General features: G+C 45.1%; 1 protein-coding gene across 4 annotated transcripts; it reads left to right on the top strand.

Moving 5' to 3' along the window:
* Positions 1-374: 374 nt before the first annotated feature.
* On the top strand, positions 375-22,325 carry LOC8051457 (eukaryotic translation initiation factor 4E type 2). 4 transcript variants are annotated; one of them, XM_029969049.3, is made up of 6 exons: positions 375-643; positions 10,955-11,030; positions 12,202-12,342; positions 14,043-14,147; positions 21,003-21,292; positions 22,156-22,325. In XM_029969049.3, the coding sequence occupies exons 2-6, from the start codon at positions 11,019-11,021 to the stop codon at positions 22,196-22,198; spliced, it is 591 nt and encodes a 196-aa protein (XP_029824909.1). In that variant the 5' UTR covers positions 375-643; positions 10,955-11,018; the 3' UTR covers positions 22,199-22,325. The 4 variants fall into 4 exon arrangements, with proteins under 4 accessions (XP_029824909.1, XP_029824915.1, XP_040062344.1 ...); XM_029969055.4 differs by having other exon boundaries at positions 375-559; XM_040206410.2 differs by having other exon boundaries at positions 375-511; positions 10,956-11,030.
* The last annotated feature ends 965 nt before the right edge of the window (positions 22,326-23,290 follow it).

A 23,290-nucleotide genomic window follows, 5' to 3' on the forward strand; every position in this document is an offset into this window, starting at 1 on the left:
AAAAACAATTACAATACAATGAAAGGAGAAACTCGAACCATACCTTTCACTGGACTGGCGATTTATGCGCTCTAACATCATAATCTAGAAAGCACAGAAAGAAATCAATGAAAGCCTATACAGTTTTCAAACATATTATCGAGTTCCGTGGTAAATATGCCCGATTATACGCAAGTTTGTTTTCTGACAGAGCTCCGAGGGGAAAATCAAATCAAAACCAAAGCTGCGCCGCCACTATAACGGAAACGGAAAAGTGGTTGTCGTAGCTGTAGCCGTAGACAAACATAGAGCAACCAATCCGTAAGCCAAGCAAGATTCTAAAGTATTATATCAAGCCATATCCATATCCAAAACTGGTATTGTGTGATTTTTTGTTGCTTTTCGTTGTTTTCGTGCTGGTGACGACGGGTTTCTTCGAGCTTCGGGCGACGTGCTCACTCGTCCACTTTTGGTCTCATCCTGCGTAGTTCCACGACCAATATGAGCGTTGGATAGACAGTGTCCTGAAAGGGTTTTTTTTTTCTCTCTTTCTGAGTTTTGTTGAGCACCGTACCGTAAAGTAAGTACCGCAAAACTGAAGCCTCGCAGTTTTTTTGTAGACAGAGAAAAGAGCGATGCAAAACTAACGCAGTCAACCCGATCCGTAAGTATGCTGTCCTCGTTGCCTGCCTTGCCGGTCGCAGACGTTCGAAAGGAAGCTCTCCTTTCTCTCATTTTGTTGTATCTGGGACAAAGCATCTAAATACGACCGTTGAGTGTTGCCTCCTCAATCCCTTGTTCTCTCGAGCAATGACTGTGCTCGCCTTTGCTTGAGGCATCTCAAGTATCGTTACTAGCATGCCGTTTCATACCTCTTTTAACTTTTGCTGTTCGAGGAGACAGCATTGTGGAATCCCCCCTTTCCAGCCTCTCTGTCGATCGTCAGCTTAAATTTACGTCTCGCAAGCACACGAGATTTTCTGTCTCGTTACGTGTAAAACGAAGCTTGCCTCGCTGGTCGGACATTTAGAGTGAACGAGAACCCTGGTAATGGGGACCATCACCTGAGCGAATGACGATTTAGTGAACAGCGGTCATTTGACCGAATCGATGTTTTAGCGTATGACGAGCTCAGGAGATCCGCTCTGAAACATCCTCGGCGCTTTGTAGTCTTCAAACTTTTAGGCCAGAAGAGATGCCTGCCAACAGTCACCCGCGATCCTGAGTCCTCGTATTGCATGCGGTATGTTGAGCTAGGAAGCTTGATTTGACATTAGTACAAGGTTGTGAAGGCAGAAATAAAGTAAGTATGTTGTATGTATGTTTAGACAACCGGAAATTAACAAGGAGGGAAAGTACGCGGGCGAGCTTTCACCCAGCCTCAATGGGTGACTTGTCTCTCAGCTGTATAGGGTGTCTCAAGCAGACCTTTCGCTGAAAAATGAGCTGGAGAAATCAGCGTTTACAGATAGAAAGCTTAATCTTTCACCCAATGTGCATTGAGCAGGTGAGTTACCGTGTGAAATGTCAAGGCGTAGGTCTCTTTCTGTAAAAAATGAGCACAAAAAACTTGCCGAAGTTCACGTTAGGCTCGTTTGCAGATCACCGAATTACCGACGCTAGAGAGCATTTATTACGAAGTTTCCAACCGCTTGATTGGGGTCATGTGGTTTATGGGCCGCATTTGCTATACAAGCTGAGGGGAGGTGACAGGCACGTTGGTTGTCTGCAAGCGTCGTGGCCATTCTGCCCGCTTTCCTCCTTGCCGTGTGACAATGCAGTGCATTAGCAGACCAATCTCCGCAAAACGCGTCTGACATTAGATTGCAAATGCTCCCCACGGTTTGAGTCTAACCCTCTATACAATCTAGGCTCTCTAACCTATGCTATTAACTTGTGGTGCCATCTGCTGATACGTGCAGCAAGCAGATGACATGCTCTCTTGTTTGTTCTCTGCACCTATCGGGAGATGGCGCCACAATTTAGTAGCGCCAGTAACTTGGTCTGGTCTGCGAACGCACCTAATGTGGACTTTGGCAAGTGTTTTGCTCTGATTTCTTACAGAAAGGTACCTATGCCTTTAAGCTTTCTATATGCACGCACCGCTTTTTCTGTTTAGTTCTAAGCGGAAGGTTCACTTGAGGCACCCTATAGGTTGTATTCACTGGCGGTCATAGCTGAGCTCACTGCTGCTTTCGAACTGCGGGGGAAGAGAGAGAGGGGAAAGCTGCTTTTGTAAGAATTTCAAGTGAAAGTTAATCTTCTATAATCTTCTAGAGGGAGAATAGCGATGTCTGGGGAAGCCTGGGACATACAAAGGAAAGTCCCGGTGAGAAGTGAGTTTCTCTTTCCCTTCTTCTCTTGTGATTGCCCAAGAGCTGACGGGAAACTCCTCCCGAGCATGCGCTGTGAGAAGTTATCTCAAATATGGCGTCCAGTGAATACCCCCTATAGATGAGGAATCTAGCCAGTGCAGTAGCCGCTAGCCTGGGGGTCTTTAATGTGCACCATGCAGTAGTGATACACGACCGCACGCCAGTACGATGCTGATCCAGATTGAAAGAGCAAGGGAGGGGATTGAACCCGGGAACTTAGGATCCAGGTGACAGACTTCCTATCCTTATGTAGATGAGGGAAAATGCAGTAATCATATTGGTCAACACCTCATGTTTTCTCCCCATAGTGAGCCAATCAGAGCCCAACTTTCTATTCATGAATATGCCATGTTTTTTTTTAATCTTGTGTGTTGAGCAATGGCTCGGGATCACGTTGATACCTCATTTACTGCACCCTAAGAGCAAGAAAAACAGTTATTGTGCTGCTACAGGGTTTTGTTATGTCAACATTTGCATTTTTTGAGAAGTAACGGCAGCACTTTGTGTCTGAGAACCGAACTATACTCCATTCACCGCTAAGCTGGCAGCGTGGTGGAAGCTATGCACTGTTGGACCAGTCAATTGTCTGGGGTAGAATATTATGATCATGCTATCTGCATACTCATTTACAGAGGGAGGGATCAGTCAATATAAGGCAGGCATTTGATTGGTCATACTTTCTAGATGCTGTTTCTAGTAACATCATGGTCTCATTTAAACAACTGGAATGTTTATATATATATATATATATATATATATATATATATATAGGTAAAGTGAGGTAAATATAAAAACAATGGACCGGGAAAGGTTAATAAGTCAAAGATGCGTACTGTCGGAGTTACTAATTCAAAGTTTATTACGACGTTTCGAGCGGGGACCGCTCTTAAATATATATATGGGTGATTTCATCTCAACTCAGGCACGGATTTAGGGTCGAATTTTTAATTTTGACGAAAAAAATATATCTTTTGGGGCAATTACTATAATAAAAGAAGACGCAAACGGGTATTTCGTCGGATTTTTTGTTCTCAAGTTATGGACCGTTGAAGCGGTCAAGTTGGAAATTGATGTTTTTCCAGCCTATCGGAGGTGCTATATTTCACTCCATTCCTTTTCCCTACTTTTTACGCTACATCAATATAACTTTTTGGGAACACTCTAGACATAGGCGTTTTCATGCTAATTGAGCGTCTAGGTCATAACATTCTTAATGATTTTTTTTTTATTTGCCAAACCGCCTCTCTGTGACAATATTTGACGAAGTTCAGCAAGCTGTGCTGTGCGACCTAATCAACATATTTTTATTGTTTTTATATCACCGTAAAGCACCAATTATGCTCTTTCTTTTGAGTATAATTTCAATATTTTGCCACAAGTATATAATGAGTTACATGTGCCTGAAAAACGAATATTTCGAAAAACTAGCAAGTTTGGAGTCGATTTTCTAAAAAACCCCACTTTTTATTTTTTTCATTTTTTATTCACAGTTAGTTAATATAGTAGTCTATCAGGAACTACCAACAGAAATTGTAATATATTGTTTGTATGGCCACTATTAAGACTCGAATCTCGTGCTATGAGCTTTTTGAACGGGACTTCGCACAGGCGCTCTGCTGAGCAGAATTTTGGCCTATTAGGGTTTTCTATTTATCGTTAGCAGTTACCTAATATACAACCATAAACATTAAAAAAAAATTTTGAGTAGTGCTCTTAAAAAAAAGTTACTTAGAAGTCCGTATTCACAAGTGCGAGCGCATCTTTTTCTCCCAATACGGGGGAATGCAGATCGTTAGAGAAGTCCTCTGAGGCCTTTTGCTTTCGGCTCCGAAATTTTCCAGATGCCACCCCAGTCAGGTGGCGTGTATAGAATACTTTATCTTGAACATCACGGGGCTACCGCTTCTATTTTCGTCGGGGTCCTGGAGCCTCTAAGGATTATGGCTTTGGATGCGACCGACACGGAAACCCTGATTGTCGGGAGAACAGGCGTTTCGAGGTTAAGGCCCGTTCACACTCTTGCGACCGAGTACGACTGAGAGAGACGAGATCTCTTAAAACTTCTTAAATGTTTTTAGAATGAGGGAACACACTGGCATTGTGGCGCCATCTATGCGGTGACCCTGGAACTGCATTTCACAAGAGCGAAGGTTTTGCGGGATTTCCGAGGTCAAATGTTCGTAATACCCATAGGAAGGCTCCTTTATAATATCGACAAAAGTTTTTCGAGCCAAGAAAGAAAGGATAATGCGCGAGAAATAAAAAAAAATATGCCGGACCGCCGAATTTACACTGCTTCCCAATAGATGGTGCCAGTGTGTTCTCTGGTTTAAGAAGTTTTAAGGAACCCAGGTTTAAGAGGTCGCAAGAGTGTGAACGGGCCTTTAAGGCCCGTATACACTCTTGCAACCGAGTGCGACCGAGAGAGACCAAACCGGTTTTTAAGCCTCTTGCGATCTCTTAGGACCAGCTCCGCTCAGCGCATCCGGTCCCAAGAAGTCTTTCTCGGTCGTACTCGGCTGCAAGAGTGTGAACGCGCCTTTAGAGTTTACGTCGCAAGCCCCCCTCTGTCTCTCCAAGCTCCCCTCCTCGTCCTTCTAACACAACCGTGTCACTAATCCGCGGGCACTAAAAGAGACGCCGCTGCTGCGTGGCACTCAGATTACGCGCGAGGCGGAGAGCGAATGTATGGATGTATGGATCGACGGGAAGATTGGGGACCCAAAGGAAGCCGAATCTTCGCACGTCGTCTAACTGATAATAGCCTTCTCGGTCCCTTTCTGGCTCTTTACTTGAATTCCTAAGCCACGGCGGAAAGCTGGTACACATTCTACCTCCGTGCTGTCTGAGCTGGATGAACTTAAAACTGCTCCTGCTTTCAGAAAGCCAGAAGTGTTCGTTACTGCCATGGCTAATACATTATTCAGTTCAGACCGGAAAGTGTGCGCCGACTATTCAAGGGGACACGAGAAAAGAGTGTTTTACGGACGCCATTTTCGTCAAGTCTCGGAGCTAAACCTAAGTTTTCTTAAGTAATTTCTACCGGCTGAGGACGCCCAGCGCGTAAGCCCTGGAGATGTTCTGTGCAATAACTGCTACACAATGTTCTTGGGTCAGATTGAAGAACATAAGCAAGGACAGGAAACGTTGTCATCAAGCTCATCGTCATCATCCCTGAAACCAGCGGACAGATCATTCGTTGACGAGGAAGCCCTGGTCCAAGGAGTGTCTGAAGCAATTGATGCTGCCGAAGTAAGTGTGACACCACTTAAACTCCCCTCTAGCGTGACCCCACGAAGTCGTACCGGCTATTTTAAGCGAAAAAAATCTGAGATAACCGCGGACTTCAAAAAGAAAATTGGTCGTAAACTAAGTGACGTGTACGGAGAACCTACGGGCACAGACAAAGAAGATCCATGCTCCTCGTGCTCCGACTGGGTCAGCAATTTACGAGCAGCCTACGTCAAGAGCGCGTCGCAGCTAGAACGCTACCGCCTCTTAACTCTCTTTCCATCTAACCTCAAAAAGAAAGATATCCTGAAAGCAATTCCTGAAGTGACGAAGCATGCTTTGGACCAATCAAGGAAGCTGAAAAAAAATGGGGGTCTGGGCATCACCTGACCCATACCAAGGACATGCTCTCAACGAAAACGATGTCGCTCTTGCGTTGACTTACTACACATCAGATGCGAAAGACTGCTCAAGACAAAGCCCGAACAAGAAGGATGTCGTAAGGCTTTTTATTGATGGTTAGGAAGTCTTCGTCACGAAGCGATTTATGACGAGATCTATTAGGGAAACCTACAAAGAATTCAAGGCGGCCAATCCCGAGTCAAAAATGGGCCTAACAAAATTTTATTCTCTTCGGCCCAAGTGGGTTAAGAAACACCCTGTACATGAAGAGTGTGTGTGTGTATGCTGCACCAACTTCATACTCTGTCTGACATCTCTGTCAAATGCAGCGGGGAAGACCATGACCTTTGAAGACGTCCAGAAAATTTTTCTTTGTGAAAATCCTTCCCAAAACTGCTTCTTGCTGAGGTGTGAAGCCTGTTCGAACCGGAAGGACATATCCCTCGAGATGCTTGGGATGAGCGCTGAAGATGAACTGGAGTTGGCACTGTGGGAATCTGGTGGCGAGTTGGTGAAAAAAAATTTGGAGGCCACTGCTTTTCTTAACGAACTCAACAAGTGGACAAAGCAATACATACTCCACTATTATATTCGGCGCGCACAACAGAGAGCAATATGGCTTGAAAAAGCAAATGTGAAGCCACGTGTCGTAGTCCTTCACTTTGATTTCGCCGAAAACTGGAGTATTGTGCTCCAACGTGCAGTGCAGGGATACCACTGGAAAACCAAGATGGTGACACTCTTCACCTGCGTTGCGACGACCACGAAAGGAACACCAAGTTTCGGCGTCGTGAGTGACGATACCTGTCATGATTCTGCACACGCGTTCTTTGCGCTCACAATGATTGAAGACAGGCTCGAGGAACTCTTGCCCATTTTTTTGGAGCTAATCTATGTTTAGGACGGCGCTCCAAGCCATTTCAAAAATCGGCACCAATTACACAAATTTCAGAAGAAGTTTGTTGTCAGCAGGTGGATATACTCGGCGTCAGGGCACGGCAAAAGCGCGTGCGATGGAGTGGGTGGTGTGCTGAAGCATCATGCGTCACTGCATAACTTGAAAACAACTGAGCTGAACTCCATAACTAACGCGCGTACGTTCGTTGAAGCTCTCGGCCAGAAAATCAAGGGGATAACGCTTCTCTTCATCGACCAAGAGGAGCTGTCCCGTTATCGGGAGCTTAAAAGGAAGGAGTGGGAGAAGGTAACCCCATCGAAAGGCATCCGATCTTCTCATGTGTGGAGCAAAGCAATGGGGAAAGGGGGAGGTGATGTGGTCCTAGAAAGAGTTTACCAAACCCCAGAATAGACAGAGCTAAATGGTGGGACCGTGAAAAGGCCGGACCGTTTCAACAGTGCGTTCATCCTTGTCCCCCTGTGAGTGCGCGCTGTGTGATCAGACGACGCGCCATAGACTTTGACACTGAACTGACTGCAATTTGGACAAAGCGAAAACTGGCTCAGAATCGCATCAACCTATTGTCTCGAATTGTGCTACGTCGAAAGATGACTATCCCTATCCCAGGTGTTTATCACTGTTCTTGTGTAAGCAGCGCCGTGTAGTATTGAAAAGGTACTGCGTCGACTATCCGTAAACCAGACGGAATTTGGCGGTGTTCAATTCGTTTTAAAGTTTATATTTGTCATAGCTTTGAGTGTATTTTATGTTAATTAGGAGTATATGAGACGTTTGGTGAACACATTTTGATATATTTTATGCAATGAACATGTTTAGGCTACAACATGAAATATTACTTCCCTTCTCTGGTTACGTGTCGCATCTTGAGTTTAAAATTCCGAACTTTATATGTAATTGTCATATTTTCTTATGTCAAACAGATATGCAGTGCATATACATATGTGCGATTTAGTATCTCACGCTTAGGAAGTACGGTTTATTTTGTGCGCATACGGGCTCTTTCGTAAAATAACGAGTATTTCGTGGCGTGTAACGACGAGCATTTCGTGGCGTGTAAGGCTTCAAATGTGTTAGTCATGTGTTTAGGTTTCATTTCTATTTGCAGTGATTCATGCCAGGTTACTTAGACGTTTCCCTCGTGACTTAAGTTTGTCCGTGAGTAGATGTTACGTACTTCTCTGTCAATACATAAGGCGAAGCTCACACACCTTTCAAATCACCCCAGTGCCAAGTAAATAAATATTGTAAGGATAAATATTGTTACTTCACTTGCTTTTGCGCTCAGATATTGTGGTAAGTACTAACGTTAAATAGAAAACTTTACATTGGCCAAAATTCTGCTCAGCAAAGCGCCTGTGCGAAGTCCCGTTCAAAACGCTCATAGCACGAGATTCGAGTCTTAATAGCGGCCATACAAACAATATATTACAATTTCTGTTGGTAGTTCCTGATAGACTACTATATTAACTAACTGTGAATAAAAAATAAAAGAAATAAAAAGTGGGGTTTTTTAGAAAATCGACTCCAAACTTGCTAGTTTTTCGAAATATTCGTTTTTCAGGCACATGTAACTCATTATATACTTGTGGCAAAATATTGAAATTATACTCAAAAGAAAGAGCATAATTGGCGCTTTACGGTGATATAAATATCATAAAACTATGTTGATTAGGTCACACAGCACAGCTTGCTGAACTTCGTCAAATATCGTCACAGAGAAGAGGTTTGACAAATAAAAAAATAATAATTAAGAATGTTATGACCTAGACGCTGAATTAGCATGAAAAAGCCTATGTCTAGAGTGTTCCCAAAAAGTTATATTGATGTAGCGTAAAAAGTAGGGAAAAGAGATAGAGTGAAATATGGCACCTCCGATAGGCTGGAAAAACATCAATTTCCACCTTGACCGCTTCAACGGTCCATAACTTGAGAACAAAAAATCCGACGAAATAACCGTTTGCGTCTTCTTTTATTATAGGAATTGCCACAAAACATATATTTTTTTCGTCAAAATTAAAAATTCGACCCTAAATCCGTGCCTGAGTTGAGATGAAATCACCCATATATATATATATATATATATATATATATATATATATATATATATATATATATATATATATATATATATATGGGAACACATTTGTCCGCTATTGTAGGTGATGCATGCCGCACGCACTCTGGTCCTCGCAAAATTAACCAGAAAAATTACTTGTCTGAACTTGACCATCCCTTATTTTGATGCTGTTTTTTAATTGTCACTACTACCTTGTAAAATGTCCTGGACCAACTTTTGTTTCACAAGAGAACAAAGACTAGATCAAATACTTTAAAGTGTGAGGAGTTCGACAGAGACGGAGTTATACTTCAAAAACTCCACCACAAAGAAGTGACTGAACTCGATCCTTGCTACACTCGGAGCCGTATATTTGGAGAGTCTGGCGAGTGGGTGTGGCGACGAAGTGAAAGTGAAGGAAAGGGAGGAGAGCGCCGAAGGAGCAAGAGAGAAAGAAGGGAGCAAAGTGGAGACGACCACCATTTTGACTCAACGCTGTCGGCGCAGAGCACTGTTGAGACTACGCATCATCTGCTATGGGCTTATTCCTTTCTCGCCTGAATCAAAGCTTGCGTTCAAACATGGAGAAACTTAATTCGTTAGCTTTTTAAACCACCGAGGAATAACGCTGTATAATTTTCTTGCCAGAGCCTGCCAAATAAAAGGAAAGAGCCGAAATTTGGATGTCGATCCCATACATTCCGTCAGGCGCGTGAATGAAAATGGCAGCCCTCCCCGCTCAGCTTGGAGCAGCCGGGTGTTCACGCGCATGTGCTCACGTCTTTCACTCTGCTCCGCGGGCTGATTGGCTCACTCGGGAAAGAGGCGTTACGACGGCGAGATCATAGACTGTCCAAACACTCCCCATATACAGCTCTAGCTACACTTTGTTTCACTGCAACTTGGCAAAGAGCAAACGCTTTGGCTCCTTCGAGTCAGTCAGAGCAACGGAGGCAAAGCATGTGACAGCCCTTACCAAAGGTACAGTGGCAAGAGCATAATCCAAAGAAGTTGCAGATGGGAAAGAGGAACTCACCTCTCATCCGGACCCTTTTTTCGTGCTTCCCATACGTTGCTTTCCTCCCCCTAGAAAACTAGCTACATCACTCAAGATTCGGAAAAAAGTGGCTCTCCTCTTTGACAATGCTACACGCAACTAGTGCGATGGGGTATGGTGATCTGTCTCACTCCGATTCACTGATTGGCTCACTGGGACCGTAGCCTTCGCCATTTGAAAAGGTTTGGTGAGGCGCAGTGTAGTCTGAGGTGTCAGTTTCTCGGGTTGGCTGGCACAAACTAGTTGTGGCGTACGAGCGAGGTCTTGAGATCAGGCCGTCCAGATATACAGACTGGTTCACGCATATGCATTTGAGTGTGATTGGCTGGGTTGCAACTGCTTACAATGAGGTAACACTGATGCCATCTATCCGATATTCTGCAGTATTGGCAAGATCAAGTCTACACACTATCTATGAGAAATTATCTCCTTTAACGTTGCCAAAATTATTTCAAGCATACGATGAAAGAATGATGAATGAAGTATTGTTGCGGATGGAAGAGGCTCGACCAACGTAAAACTGATAATAAAGGTTTAATCTGTGAACTTGTGCCAGAAACAAAAGAAAGAACGAGCATCGAGAAAAAGCGTCGGGGTGTCGGCAAGGCCATACTGGGCTCGGTATTGAACATTCCGCCTAGAATGCTGAAGCATCGGACACTCAGGAGACTGACTCGGCAAGGTCATGTCTGCCTCCTCACTAACCCTCTAAAAGTATGGAGAAGCGTTCCGTCCCGGCCATGCACGCGGCAATATATGTGAAGATTGGAAGTGTTTTCAGGGCTGCCGGATAGAAGGCACCGGTGTTTTCTCTCAGCGTCAGTGGTTACGAGCAGTTGCCACGCAGTTGATCGCAATCAAGCGGAAATGTGTGAATCAACCTTTAGCGTTAGCAGGAGCCCTGTGTGACCCGTGACCCTGTGCGGTGTGTGCAGGCTGGCCCAAGACGAGTCGCAGGGGGACGACGGGGAGGCGGTGGTGGGCCAGCAGAGACAAATCATGGCTGCTCCGGTAGGCACTCCCTGCTCTTTGGACCGACGGGTGCCCCGAGACTGGGACCCCATTTTGAAGCGACAGGCTTGCATGGGAACGCTCGACGGAGCTTTCTTACTCGTGCTATGCTCGCTGCATGAAGTCCTGGTGTTATGGTGTTGCATGACGTCACGGTGTCACATGATGTCATGGTATTGTGTGATGTCAGTGTCATATGATGTCATGGGATGTTACATTGTCAGATGATGCCACAGTGTCATGTGAGGTTACATTGCCACGTGACGCCACAGTGTCATGTGATGTGACAGCACAATTCCGCTGCTCAATTTAGAGAGAAATGTGTCCACATAATTTTGATAGGAAGTGATGCTTGTTAAAATCCCACAAGTGCTGTCGTGCCGTCGTTGCATTTGTTGAAATGTCTAGGCCAGGTGATTCTTTTTTGTGTATAGTAATAACAAGGCAACCACACCTGAATAAAAATATAAGCTCTTGCAACTAGTACGATCGGAAAATAATGCTTCGGCGACAAAGGGCATTATTGTTTGACAATATTAACGTTAATGACAACGTCGTACCTGGATGATAAAGATAACTCTACAGTTTACCAAATAGGTAGGGGATCCGGACGGAATTTATCTCTGAAAGGCTGTGTAGCTTAAATGGTTTTCTGTAAATTATTTAGGAGAGCTCTACGTCGGATAGAGCAAATCCAAAACACGAGGGAACAGTGGTTAGGGCGGTGGTTTTTGAACTGTGGGATGTGCCTCTCTGATAACGATGAAATGTCCTCAGCCTGGACATACAGTGTACAGTCTCCAAGTTATCTACCTGAATATGAGAGGCATCTTAAAAAAAAAATGTTGAGCAAATTATTTTTTTTTTAAGTAATTAGCATTATCTGCCGTGGGCCACCCCACTTAGCTCTGGAAAGCTTTGTGATGAAGTTTGTCTTCCTGTCCATCGGTTCATTTACAAACCGCGTAATTTGGTTCTGAAGGTTTAGACAAAAGTTGACGCACGGTAATCCACTCGTGCCAAAGAATTCAACAAGAAATTCTCTCGAGGGAAGGTTCCCTGACAAGGCGCTAAAACATGCTGTCTGCGATTCGGAAATGGGCCCGGAGTAAGGGGCGTGAAAATAGTGAAATTTCAGTTCGAGTTGAATTTGAATCAAATATTGTTGCAGCTGACCGGCACCCCCGAGGAGCGTGGGGAGCACCGTCTCCAGTTTGCCTACTCCCTGTGGTTCTCCAGGAGGGCACCGGGCAAGCAGCCCAACAACCAGCGCTACGACCAGAACCTCAAGCTGGTCTGCACCTTCGACACCGTGAGTGCCGCCGAGCAGTTACGCCGAAGCGCACCGCTTCGTCACCGCGTCTGCCATGACCACCGGGCACTTATACTGGTACCGGAGTGACTCGCTTCGGCTTTCGTAAAAATCAAAAGGAAGTATCTTACGAGATACATCCTCCCGAGTGACTCGTTTCGGCTTTCGTAAAAATCGGGAGGAAGTATCTTACGAGATACGTAGCCCGGACATACCGAGTAAACTCGTGTGCTCAGCTACAGAGGTCAAGCCTGAAAGAGTGGACAAGGACAAGCGTGGCCTCGTTCACTCCTTCGTGTTTCGTTCTCCATGTTTGCACATACAAGTTTATTCGGTACCACGAGCCAACCAGTCCAACAATGAGTCTCGCTAGGCCCAGAGATAGTTTACCATTTTCGGCGGCACATTGAATGCTTTCGAAAAACTTCCAAGTTATCGTGGCTCACCAGATCCCGAGTAGTTGGGCACAACTTGGTTTACACGTTTGCGCTCGAGCGTCATTGGCTGTGTTTCAATTACCCGTAGCTGCTTACGACATGGGAACATGACACTAGACCAGAAATTCTTTGTAGTATTTGCGATATTAAATTTCACATTATTTATGGAGAAAGCGTGTGAACGCTTTTTCTTCGTCAGCCGGTGACTGGGCCGTGTGGATGCGAAGCACCAATTCGTTTCATAGTTATAGTCGGTGGCGTGATAAGAATAGCGAGGTGGTGATTCAGTTGTTCCGCCTCGAGCGCGAGCTACCTACTTTCGATAATAGGGAGTTTTAGAATAGCGCACGCTAAAGCTTTACATACACAAAGAATAGCGTCATTGCCACTGCACAGGTGCCGAACGCTAACCACGTTTTGCGCTTTGCATGCGCTATTTTTTGGAAATTGCGTGCGTACACAAAGAGTCTTTGCGCTCCTCCAAGGAGGATTCGTGACGAGCAGTTGGCTAAAGCCAACACGAGCGCAGTTAAAAAATGGCGACTCTCAGGACCATGGCTGCAGCTGTTTTGGCAGCATCATGAGCGCGTCGGCGGCGGTATCTTCGCGACGGCGATTTTAAATACGGGACGATATTGCACTCGGTTTGGAAAACCCAGTAAGGTGGACAACTTCACCGGCGACTTGATGCTTGCGACACGCGAACATTTCTCGGCGAAGGTACGGTGCACGAAGGTCAGTACACGAGACTCCTCTTGTTGAGGCAACGCAAGCGGACACGACCGGTCGACCGTTCGCGTCGCATTCCCATGTTTAAATAAATCTAAAATGTTACTCTGAACAAAAAAGACTTGTTTCTTCTCAAGTTACAGCATTTCGTGTGTGAAATAAAAATTGACTACCTTGCTGGCATTTCAAGCGCAAGATGCTTTGACTTATTCGTCGTGGTGTGTTCTAGAATTCTATTTTAGAACACACTTGCATATCATGCGCTAACACAAGTGCTAAATTTAGCGCAAGCATGCACTAAAATTGTGTACGTTATTCGAAAACTTCCTAATATGCCGGCATCTCATGAGCCTCGAGTGTGCATCTGAAAGAATATAGACAGAGGCACGGCTGGGCCTCTGTCGTTCCGCAGCTGTTTAGTTTTGTTTGTGAAACTCATTCGGCTCATTCGTTCTGTGCATCTCGAAGGAAAGGTGTGGTGCAGCTCAAGAACCCGGTTTATCTGGGTGGCTCCTGGTTTGTGCTGGTGTGCAGGTTGAACAGTTCTGGAGGAACTACAGCCACCTCATGCGACCCTCGGAGTTGTCTGGACACAGCGACTACCATCTCTTCAAGGAGGGCATCAAACCCATGTGGGAGGTGCGTGTGACCATCTATGCTTGTTCATTCGTGCCACATGCGTGTTCCTGGAATTTCATAAAATTTGTTTGTGGGGCGGGGTCCCTGTGACTGCATTAGTGCACCCAATGCTCCTTTTCGACAGTTACCCTTATACCAGTGACTCGGGAAATCTTGTTATGCAGTTGAACCTTGATGTAACGAACCTCACTGTAAAAGAATCCCAGTTTAAACAAAGTACCACATTTTTCATAACTTTTTGCACATAGAAAACTGTATTTTAGCCTGATATAACGAAGTAATTTCTTTGGCTATTTCAATATAACGAAGTGGCATCGCCGTAAAATACCAATAAAAAAAGGCCCTAAAGGAATATTTCAAAAAAAGGAGTGAAGAATGTAAAAAAAATTTACTGTGACTGCGAGTGCTTGAAAATGTCACTTCACACGGACAGGCCTCGGAGCGTGACGCGGGCAGCACTGGGAGGCGAAGTCGCAGAAAGCGCCATCTCGGAGAATACCCACAAGGTGCCTCTGTTGAGTTTGGAGTGCATGATGTGTGGTGTTGAGCGAAGACGAGAGGGGGCGCAAGTGTAACCTGCATACTTTCCGTGCTGGTTCGGGCGTTCCAGTCCGTGTTTAGGCCTCGTTTTGTTGCTTGCTTTGCTTTGCTTCTCTCATCCGACTGTACATACTTCGTCCTCTCTCAGGTGCTTTGCCACCATGAGTGACGGTATACGCAAAGTGCTTTCACTTGAAGAGAAGTAAAAAATCCTGCAAGCCATTTCATACGGCGAAAAGAAGAAGAAGAAGGATGGTTGCGGCCTGATTTGAGATACCGCAGAGCTTGCTTTCGACGATTTTAAAAGTAAAAGAGAGTATCCTCAGTGCTCTGAAAATTGGCACAATTTCCCAGTGAGAACGGCTGAAGCCCGCCTCCTACCCAGACGTGGACAAGGCAGTTTTCTCCTGGTTTGTGGATACCCGGGCACTAGACGTTGCAATGAGTGGTGCTGTCATAAAGCAGAAGACGAAGGGCTTCGGATGCCTGTTGTACCACGATGACTTCAATGCAAGCAGTGGATAGCTCCATTGGTTCAAAACTCTGCACAAGATCGTCGGGACGATGGTGAGCGGAGAGTTGGCGCTGGCCGATGCACCTGAAGCTGCTGCTTGGCTTGAGAAAGAGATGATAGGAATCTTGACGCACTATCAGCCAGCAGACGTCTACAACACAGACGAAACGGGATTCTTCTACCAAATGCTTCCGAACCAGACGCTGGCTCTCAAAGGAGACCACTGCCACGGAGGAACACAGCAGGTCTGCGGATCACAGTTCTGCTGTGTGTGAACGTGGATGCCGGTGACAAGCGGTTGCCGTTTATTATTGGGAAGAGCAAGAAGCCGAAATGTTTTAGAGGTGCTTGAGAGCTTTAGATCGAGAACACTTTGAACTCGAAGGTGTGGTGGATGACCCGCGACATCTTCCAAGGTTGGCTCCAGAAGTTCGACGAGAAGATGAGGGATGACTACCCCAGTGTGTGCCTGGTGCTCTACAACTGTTCTGCCCACCACATTGAGGACCTGGAATTGACCAACGTGGTGCTGAAGTTTCTTCCACCCAACTGCACGTTGCTGATCCAGCCGCTCGACCAGGGCATCATAAACAGCGTCAAGTGCTCGTATCAGCGGCGGCTGATTGACAAGCTTCTGCTCGATCTTCGCTTGAAGCACCAAACGCAAGTGGACATCTTTCAAGCTTTCGAGATGCTTTCTGCTTTGTGGAAGGTCACAGCGAAGGTGGTCATCAAGAACTCCTCAGGAAAGCTGGCTTCGAAACACCAGCAGCCAGTGCCGCCGAGGAAGTGGACAGCGAGGAACCAAAGGGAGGGCCTTCGTCCTCCTCTACCATTCCTAGAGAAAGTGAGTGCGATGAAAGCCGAGAAGCTGTCCTGGAGGAAGACGAGCACGACCAAGAGGCTCTTTTGGGTGTATGGTAGTTCCTTCACAGTAACGGAGTCGTTTTGAATGGTGTCACTTTGGAGGACTTTCTCTATGGGGACTCGTGTGTCGTCGGGACGGAAGAAGTTACCGATGCTTCCATCACGAAGGATGTGCTTGGCGAATGGGAAAACGATAACAGCGAGGCGGACACCGAAGACACTTGCGAGGGGCCGGGCAGCCGTGAAGTGCTTGACGCGATTGACGTGCTGGGGCGGTAGACCAGTGCACATGAGCAACAACAGGCGATGCATGCAATTCGAGTGTTTGAACGCCATGTGACGCCTATATTAGTGTTGCAAAAGTTGCTGGCTTCTGGTGAGTGTTTGCACCCGTAACACATCTCATTGATTTTTTACGTGCTAGGCACCGAATTTTGATGTAAAGAAATTCAATGTAACGAAGTAAATTGTGGATTTTACCAACTTTGTTAAATCGAGGTTCAACTGTAATTGATTTGTGACCGTATTTACTTAGTCACCGAATGGGTTTTCAGAGTGCCAAAACTCCCAAGCTCTGCGCTGTGGCACTCAAATTCATCCGTATGCGTGCCGCCATTTGAGAGCCTTGCATAGTACGCTGTACGATAACTACTCATTGTGCGCTGTTGGCATTGTCAACAGGTCTTTCAGGTAAGTGTGTGGTGCTGTGAATAGCCACCATATACCAATTACAACATCATTTACATTGCAGTCTAGCTGCACTCGTGTAATCATTACTCCACGGTTCACATTAAAGACACCAGGCTAGCTGTTGACCGCACTGGTAAAATATCTCATTTTCAGGTGAGACACCTATCACTCTCTAAATATCCAGAAAGACCAATAATTCACTCGATGAGGGTGGTCTGGGCCGTGTTCCCATTGCAGTGGCTAACTTCATCACTCTAAGCTTAGCTGCTGCTTCTGTAATTGCATTAAGCCGCTGGCATTTTGTTTTTTTGTTCACGCTTTTTGAGCATTCAAAAGACCGTCGTATGAAGGCAGCAGAATTTTCTCGATTTATTTACTACTGCATAAAGATGTTCAGGACGACAGGAACACGGTAGAATAAAACTGTCTCAAGTGCTTGTGATAGCTTGACAATTGCTTTGCTGGCCATATGAAGCTTGCAGCGAAGTCCAGTAATGATTTTCTTGTAACAATTCCTAAGGCGATTGGCAGTCGATGCGGTCTCTGCGCAAGGTTAAGGCAGACAAATGAAACTGATGGTGAGTTATCAGAATGGCTCTATTTAGAGAATCAATGATTCTCTAAACGGCAAACACTAGTTTGTGTCATCGTTCATACTACCTGAGGAGCAAGATGCATCTCTTTCACTCGGGACATCAAGTGACATACCTCTATAAGATTGTACTGTGAGGGCTTCATTATTTTTGTTTTGTGGCACAAAACAAACTACAGAGCAATTCCTTGCATTGTTTTTAACACTTCATACGAAGCGAAGCAATTTGAATGGTGCAATCGAATGCTTATTCAGAGGCTGCCGTTCTTCCACCAATCATTGTTCGTGCCAAGCTAAGCTCGGTCAAAGCAGCCTTATCAGCTGCAAAGCAATGAGCAATACGTGAAAAAGACCAGTGAAATACACTCACCTCGCAAAGCTTGCTTCCTTGCTGTGTGCTTGGAATTTTTTCGTTTTATAATGGCAAGCCAAACGCTCCTCTACTTCACAGTAGCGTTCTTGCCTGACGGGAAGCAGAAGAGTCTTGCCATTCTCTGACATGTTTCGGCACCCAAAGGCAAGCGGGCACATGGAAGTCGCGAAATGCGGAAAAAGTAGGTGCGTCACTGCGCTAAGTGGCTGAGGAGTGACCCGGAGTGCTGCAGCAGAAGCTGGCCAGCCACAATATGGTGGCTCATGGCAGCAATTCGAAACGGTGATAATGATAGTAACAGCACGCGTGACTGCTGCTGTCCAATGGTGCTGCAGGAAATCAAAACATACACTGCTAGAGTGAGGCTATTGTCGGCAAAGCCTTAAAAAATGAGAATGCGGTTCTCTGACGCAGTATTCAGTGAGACTAATATATGAGGACCTTCCAAATGTCAACAACTAGTATTGTAAAAAAAAAAAGAAAAAAAGCTTTATCATGCTGACAAAGACTGGAGAGCACGAAATGTGTTGTGAATGAGCTGGGCATGTGATATGTGTACATGTGATGTCACAAAACGTCTTAGTGTATCGCAACCATGGTGTAGGAAGACTGAGATGGAGTAATGCCATCTCCGGAGGCGTCAAACTTTCGTCCCCATTTTTTGTGCGCACCACCAATGGTGCCACGGGCGTTGAGGCCAACGACGTCCGTCTGCTACGCGCTGAGTGAAACGCTTGGCAAGTGCAGCGAAGCTTTGCACGTGCTGAACTGAATGTTGTAGTTAAACATGACACTTTTTAGGTGGCGGGGGATATACCTGGCGTTACATATGGCTATTCAAATAAACATATAAATGAAGGGCTCTTGGCCGGTATAAATTTTAATGTTCATGCATATGGCGCTTGCTTTCTTTGTTGAAGCAAGAAACGCATATGTGCTCTACTGTGAAATTTTTGAACATTGATGCGTGTTCACAGCAGACCTTCAGGTTCAAGTGCACTGTGCTCTTTATAAAATTAAAAAAAAAAAAAGATTATGTTATCGGCATACTTTTTAAGACATATTGTACATGTTCATGGACCACACCTACACACACTGTAAACTATACTTTATTTTTTGCGGGCTCAATATTTTGCGAGTTTAGCAAAGTGTGGTTTTCAGGGATATTTCTCCAATTGGGGTGGTACACTATGTACTATGTATTTGTCACCATGGGGAAACCTTTTCACGGGATCTATTTTTTGCAATATTATTAAAGTTGCGAAATTCACGAAAATGAGGTTCTCTCAAAAGTTAGGTCGTTTATAGTATGTGAAAAGTACTTGCAGCTGGCGTGCTACTTTTTCTATCGCATGATTAAGCCAAAACGGTATATTAAAACTCTCTAATGGAGTTTACCGGAAGACAAGTCTCACTGAACTTTAGTTCCTGTTTACAAACACAATGAGATGGACACGGCATAGATAAGTTTTGATGTGTGGATTTTGTTCATTCTGCAGAAAACTAATTTGTTGGCGTAATTTACAAAGCTACTTTAGAAAAGAGCAACATTTGGCAAAAAAAGTTCAAAATAGTATTTAAAAAGTAGCTTTGCATAACAATCAGAAAAGCCTGAACAGAAGAAGAGGTTTAATTAGGCAGACAGTTTGCCAATTTCTTCCTGAAATGTTTGCTTATTAAGCCTGCTTGGCTCTTCAAACTTTTTTGGTCATTCCAGGAGAGGTGGTGGTGGTCTACTGGACTACCTTTGACAGCTTGCACAGATTTTGAGTTTTGTTTGCCTCGTTAAGTTTAAGCCGTTCACAATGCTGATGCATTTGCATCGCAACAAAGTAATGTAAACCTTGCACCATGATGTCCACTTTATGTTCGTGGTAAGGAAACGACGAGTGGAAAATGTTCAGTACATATTCGGTGGTTATGTTGTATGCATATTTCTGAATTCTTTCAATTCTTTTAGAATTGCAAACAATGTGAGAACTCGTGTTGGCTGGTGGCATGTGAGCTCCCTGAGCACTCCTTTGCTGAAAAAAACTAACAATCGTCGGGTCTTTTTTTTTTTTTTTTCTGTTTTTTTGCTGGGTAGCTGGAACAGCCCGGGAACTTCATTGGCCCCTCATCTTTCTTGAGAGCGGCTTTCCAGAGTGCACTTACGAGGACGAGGCCCTTGCAGATAGCTTCCCACGATTTGGTCACAAACTTTTATTCTAAGTGTTTCTTGCAGACCGAAATATCTTGGCTGCAGCAGGCAGTCTTTACTTGGGATTGCATGACGCCATACTTTCAGGGAGTCCTCTTCCTTGGGAGCAGTAAAAAGGGAGAGCTTCTCTGTGCATGTATTGTATCCTGCGTTACTGCGTGGTGCGAAGCACTTCTTCCCTATTATTGGCAACTTCTGGAAGCTAACCCCCTGGAAACAAAGCAAGAACCCCACGAAAACCGCTTAAAACTGCGCATTGTTGTAGCCCGGCGCACCCTACCGCTCATAAAAAAACGGCCTCCTCAGCCTCCGGATTGGTGGCACGCCCTGGCGACGGGAGAGAATCGCGTTCCGATCTTTGACATGGCAGCTCTTCGGCGGAGGCGCAGTGTTACGCCACCTGAAGATTTTCTATCCCTGTTATCATGACGTCTTGGTGTCACATGACATCATGATGTTACTTTACATTAGATTCACGTGGTGTCATGAAATCAAGTTGTCATGCGACATCAGGGTGTCATTTGACACCATGGTGTCACATGACTAGTTTCATGGAGTTACATGGTTTGTGGAGTCACGTGACATTAGGATGTCATGTGACATGGTGTCGTGGAATGACACAGTCCTTCATGACGATTCTTCGACAATTTTCTTATAGAATTTGGCTGATAAAATAGGTTTTGTGTTAAAAATGTATGTTACACTTGACCCTTAATCGCTAGGCTTAGCAAGAATGTTTACTAACAGTGCAGGCTACAAGACTTGTTGTAGCGAACAACTTGCCTTTGTTTTTCTTTTCTACCTCGTTATAACGAAGTCACACAGAAGGGTTAAGGCTCGTTCACACGGTTGCGTCTACTGCGTTGTGTTACGATGCGTCGTGCAGCACAGCGCCTCCCCATTGGCTCAATATAAGGTCGCCATAGCAACAGCTCAACGCAGGCAGTCTTAACGCAGTCAAATGCAACTGTGTGAACAAGCCTTTAGAGGTTTCCTTGCAGCAATACGGCTTCAGCAGCACTGTTCCTAAACAAAGCTTATGTACAGTGTCTCTAGACTTGCGCCGTGACGCTGTGCAGGACGATGCAAACCGCACGGGGGGCAAGTGGATCGTGCGTCTGCGCAAGGGCCTGGCCTCCCGCTGTTGGGAAAACCTGATCCTGGCCATCCTGGGCGAGCAGTTCATGGTTGGCGAGGAAGTGTGCGGTGCGGTGGTATCCATCCGCTTCCAGGAGGACATAGTGTCCATCTGGAACCGGACAGCCAGTGACTCCCAGACCACCATCCGCATCCGGGACACCCTCCGCAGGGTCCTCAACCTACCCATCAACACTGTTATGGAGTACAAGACCCACACCGACAGCCTGAGGCACTCACCCCTTTCTCTCTTTTAAAGCAATAGCTTTGTGTGGAAACCCTCCACGCACCTTGCTTGCTCATGTTGGTCGCACCGCATGGCGTCAATGTCACATGAGATCACAATGTTACGTGACGTCATGGTGTCATATGAGATCAGTGCCACATGATGTCATGGTGTCACATGGTGCCACAGTGTCATGCAATGTCGAAATATCACATGTCATGTGATGTCACAATGTCACTTGACCTCATTGTGTGACATGGCATCAAGGTGTTATTTGACATCACAATGTCACATATCACAGTTTCATGTGATGTCGCAGTATCACGTGTCACATGACGTCATTGCGTGACAGGATGTTACAGCTTTTGCCGCTGGCAGGGAAATGTTTCCGCTAAATTCCGATAAAAAGACTGCTTGTTAAAAACTCCATCATGTGCTATCACACTTTCATGGCACTTGACTGAATGTCTTAAGCCAGGAAATTTTTCCTTTCGTTGTTTTTTGTCACCCCTATCAAGAATGTGAAAGTACCAAAAGCATGCAAATGACCAAGTGTTTTTTTTTGCATGTTGATGAGAGGAGACAATAGAACATGGCCGTAAAACATCATTTCCGTCAGCCAAGAAAGACGTGTGTGCAGAGAAACTGTGCCGCACATATCTCTAAGGACTGGCCTTTACATGTTAAAGGTTTTGGAAAAAGCGTAGAATGGCTGATTTTTGCTGAATCAAAGGTTACAAGTGAAGTTTGTGCCTGATCTCTAATGCCTTGGGGACTATTTCTCAGGGTTAATAAATTGTGAGGAAGTCATTCTCTGGTCTTTTGTCTGAGCGACATCATTGATGTGCCATTGTTTTTTTGTCCTCCAGGGATAACTCCAGTTTCCGGAACACTGACATCTTCCTCAGATGACAAGCATGGAGTCCCTGTGCTGGACATGAAATTTGCTGACTCATGGGACAGATCATTTGGAGACGACACTGTGCCATTCCTTTGTGGTTTGGAGATGTTCATTAAAACCACAGAATGTTGTTATTAACTTCTGGGTTGTCTGCTGATTATGGCATTGCTGAAACATGCACGTTTTTTTTTTTTTTTTAGAGCTGGTTTTTTTTTTTTAATTTTCTGGACTTCTGCAATGTTGAGGAACTTTTGATAGGGTGTGGTGTTTTGGTCACTAAAGCTTTAGAATCAATTTGTTAAGCATAAATAAAAGTAAGTATTCAATTGCTGAGATATTTGGAACGCTGAGTTGGCTCCGATTTTGCAATTTCTCAGTATTAATCTCCGAAATGATAATAATAGTAATAATAATAATTTTATTTGCTTTTGCAGATAAAGGAGGTATTGACACACAAGACAGATAATGACATTGCATTAAATGCTGCTGCTGGTCACGTGCACTACAGTCTGACGGGTTAAGAGTGCAGGGGACGCTCCACCCACAAAGCCCTCCACTTTTTCCACTTTAGCAAAGTGAAGGCTGGAAAGAAGGCAAAGATAGGTTGTCCTGCATTTGCTCTGGTAAAGTAAAGAGAGCAGGACTTTCTGGGGGGAGCTATGCTAGCATTTCTGAAATTGGAAAACAGCGCGCAAAAAGACGAAGACGACGAGAGAAGAGCACAGCGCTTGTCCTGTGCTCTTCTTTCGCCGTCTTCGTCTTTTTGCGCGCTGTTTTCCAATTTCAGAAGTCATGAACAAACTCGCTTGCATCGCCACCTTATCCTAGCATGCCTTGGGCAAAGTTTTCTGTCCTGTGGCTTGAAAGGTTAACAGCAAAGTCTGAAAGGAAGGCTTGAAGTGATTAAATTAGTCTGAACCTCGCAAAGACTCGAAAGTGATCTCCATTGACCAGTAGAGCCCTGACCACATGAAGCTAGATAGACTAATTTGATATTTTTGAGGTATCGTCAGTATCGTTGCATACAGGTGTAAACAGGGGCGGATTTAGAGGGGGGGTCCGGATGTCCTGACCATACCTCGGCAAACTCACTCATGAACTCG

The sequence above is a fragment of the Ixodes scapularis genome, unplaced genomic scaffold (assembly GCF_016920785.2).
Source record: "Ixodes scapularis isolate PalLabHiFi unplaced genomic scaffold, ASM1692078v2 PGA_scaffold5__190_contigs__length_132052651, whole genome shotgun sequence".
Taxonomy (NCBI): Eukaryota; Metazoa; Arthropoda; class Arachnida; order Ixodida; family Ixodidae; genus Ixodes; species Ixodes scapularis.

What these genes read in the sequence shown, in the direction of transcription:
- LOC8051457 (XM_029969049.3), top strand. An exon ending in TGGTCTGCACCTTCGACACC is followed by an intron (nt 12,343 to 14,042) that starts GTGAGTGCCGCC and finishes GCTGGTGTGCAG; the next exon opens with GTTGAACAGTTCTGGAGGAA. An exon ending in ACCCACACCGACAGCCTGAG is followed by an intron (nt 21,293 to 22,155) that starts GCACTCACCCCT and finishes TTTGTCCTCCAG; the next exon opens with GGATAACTCCAGTTTCCGGA.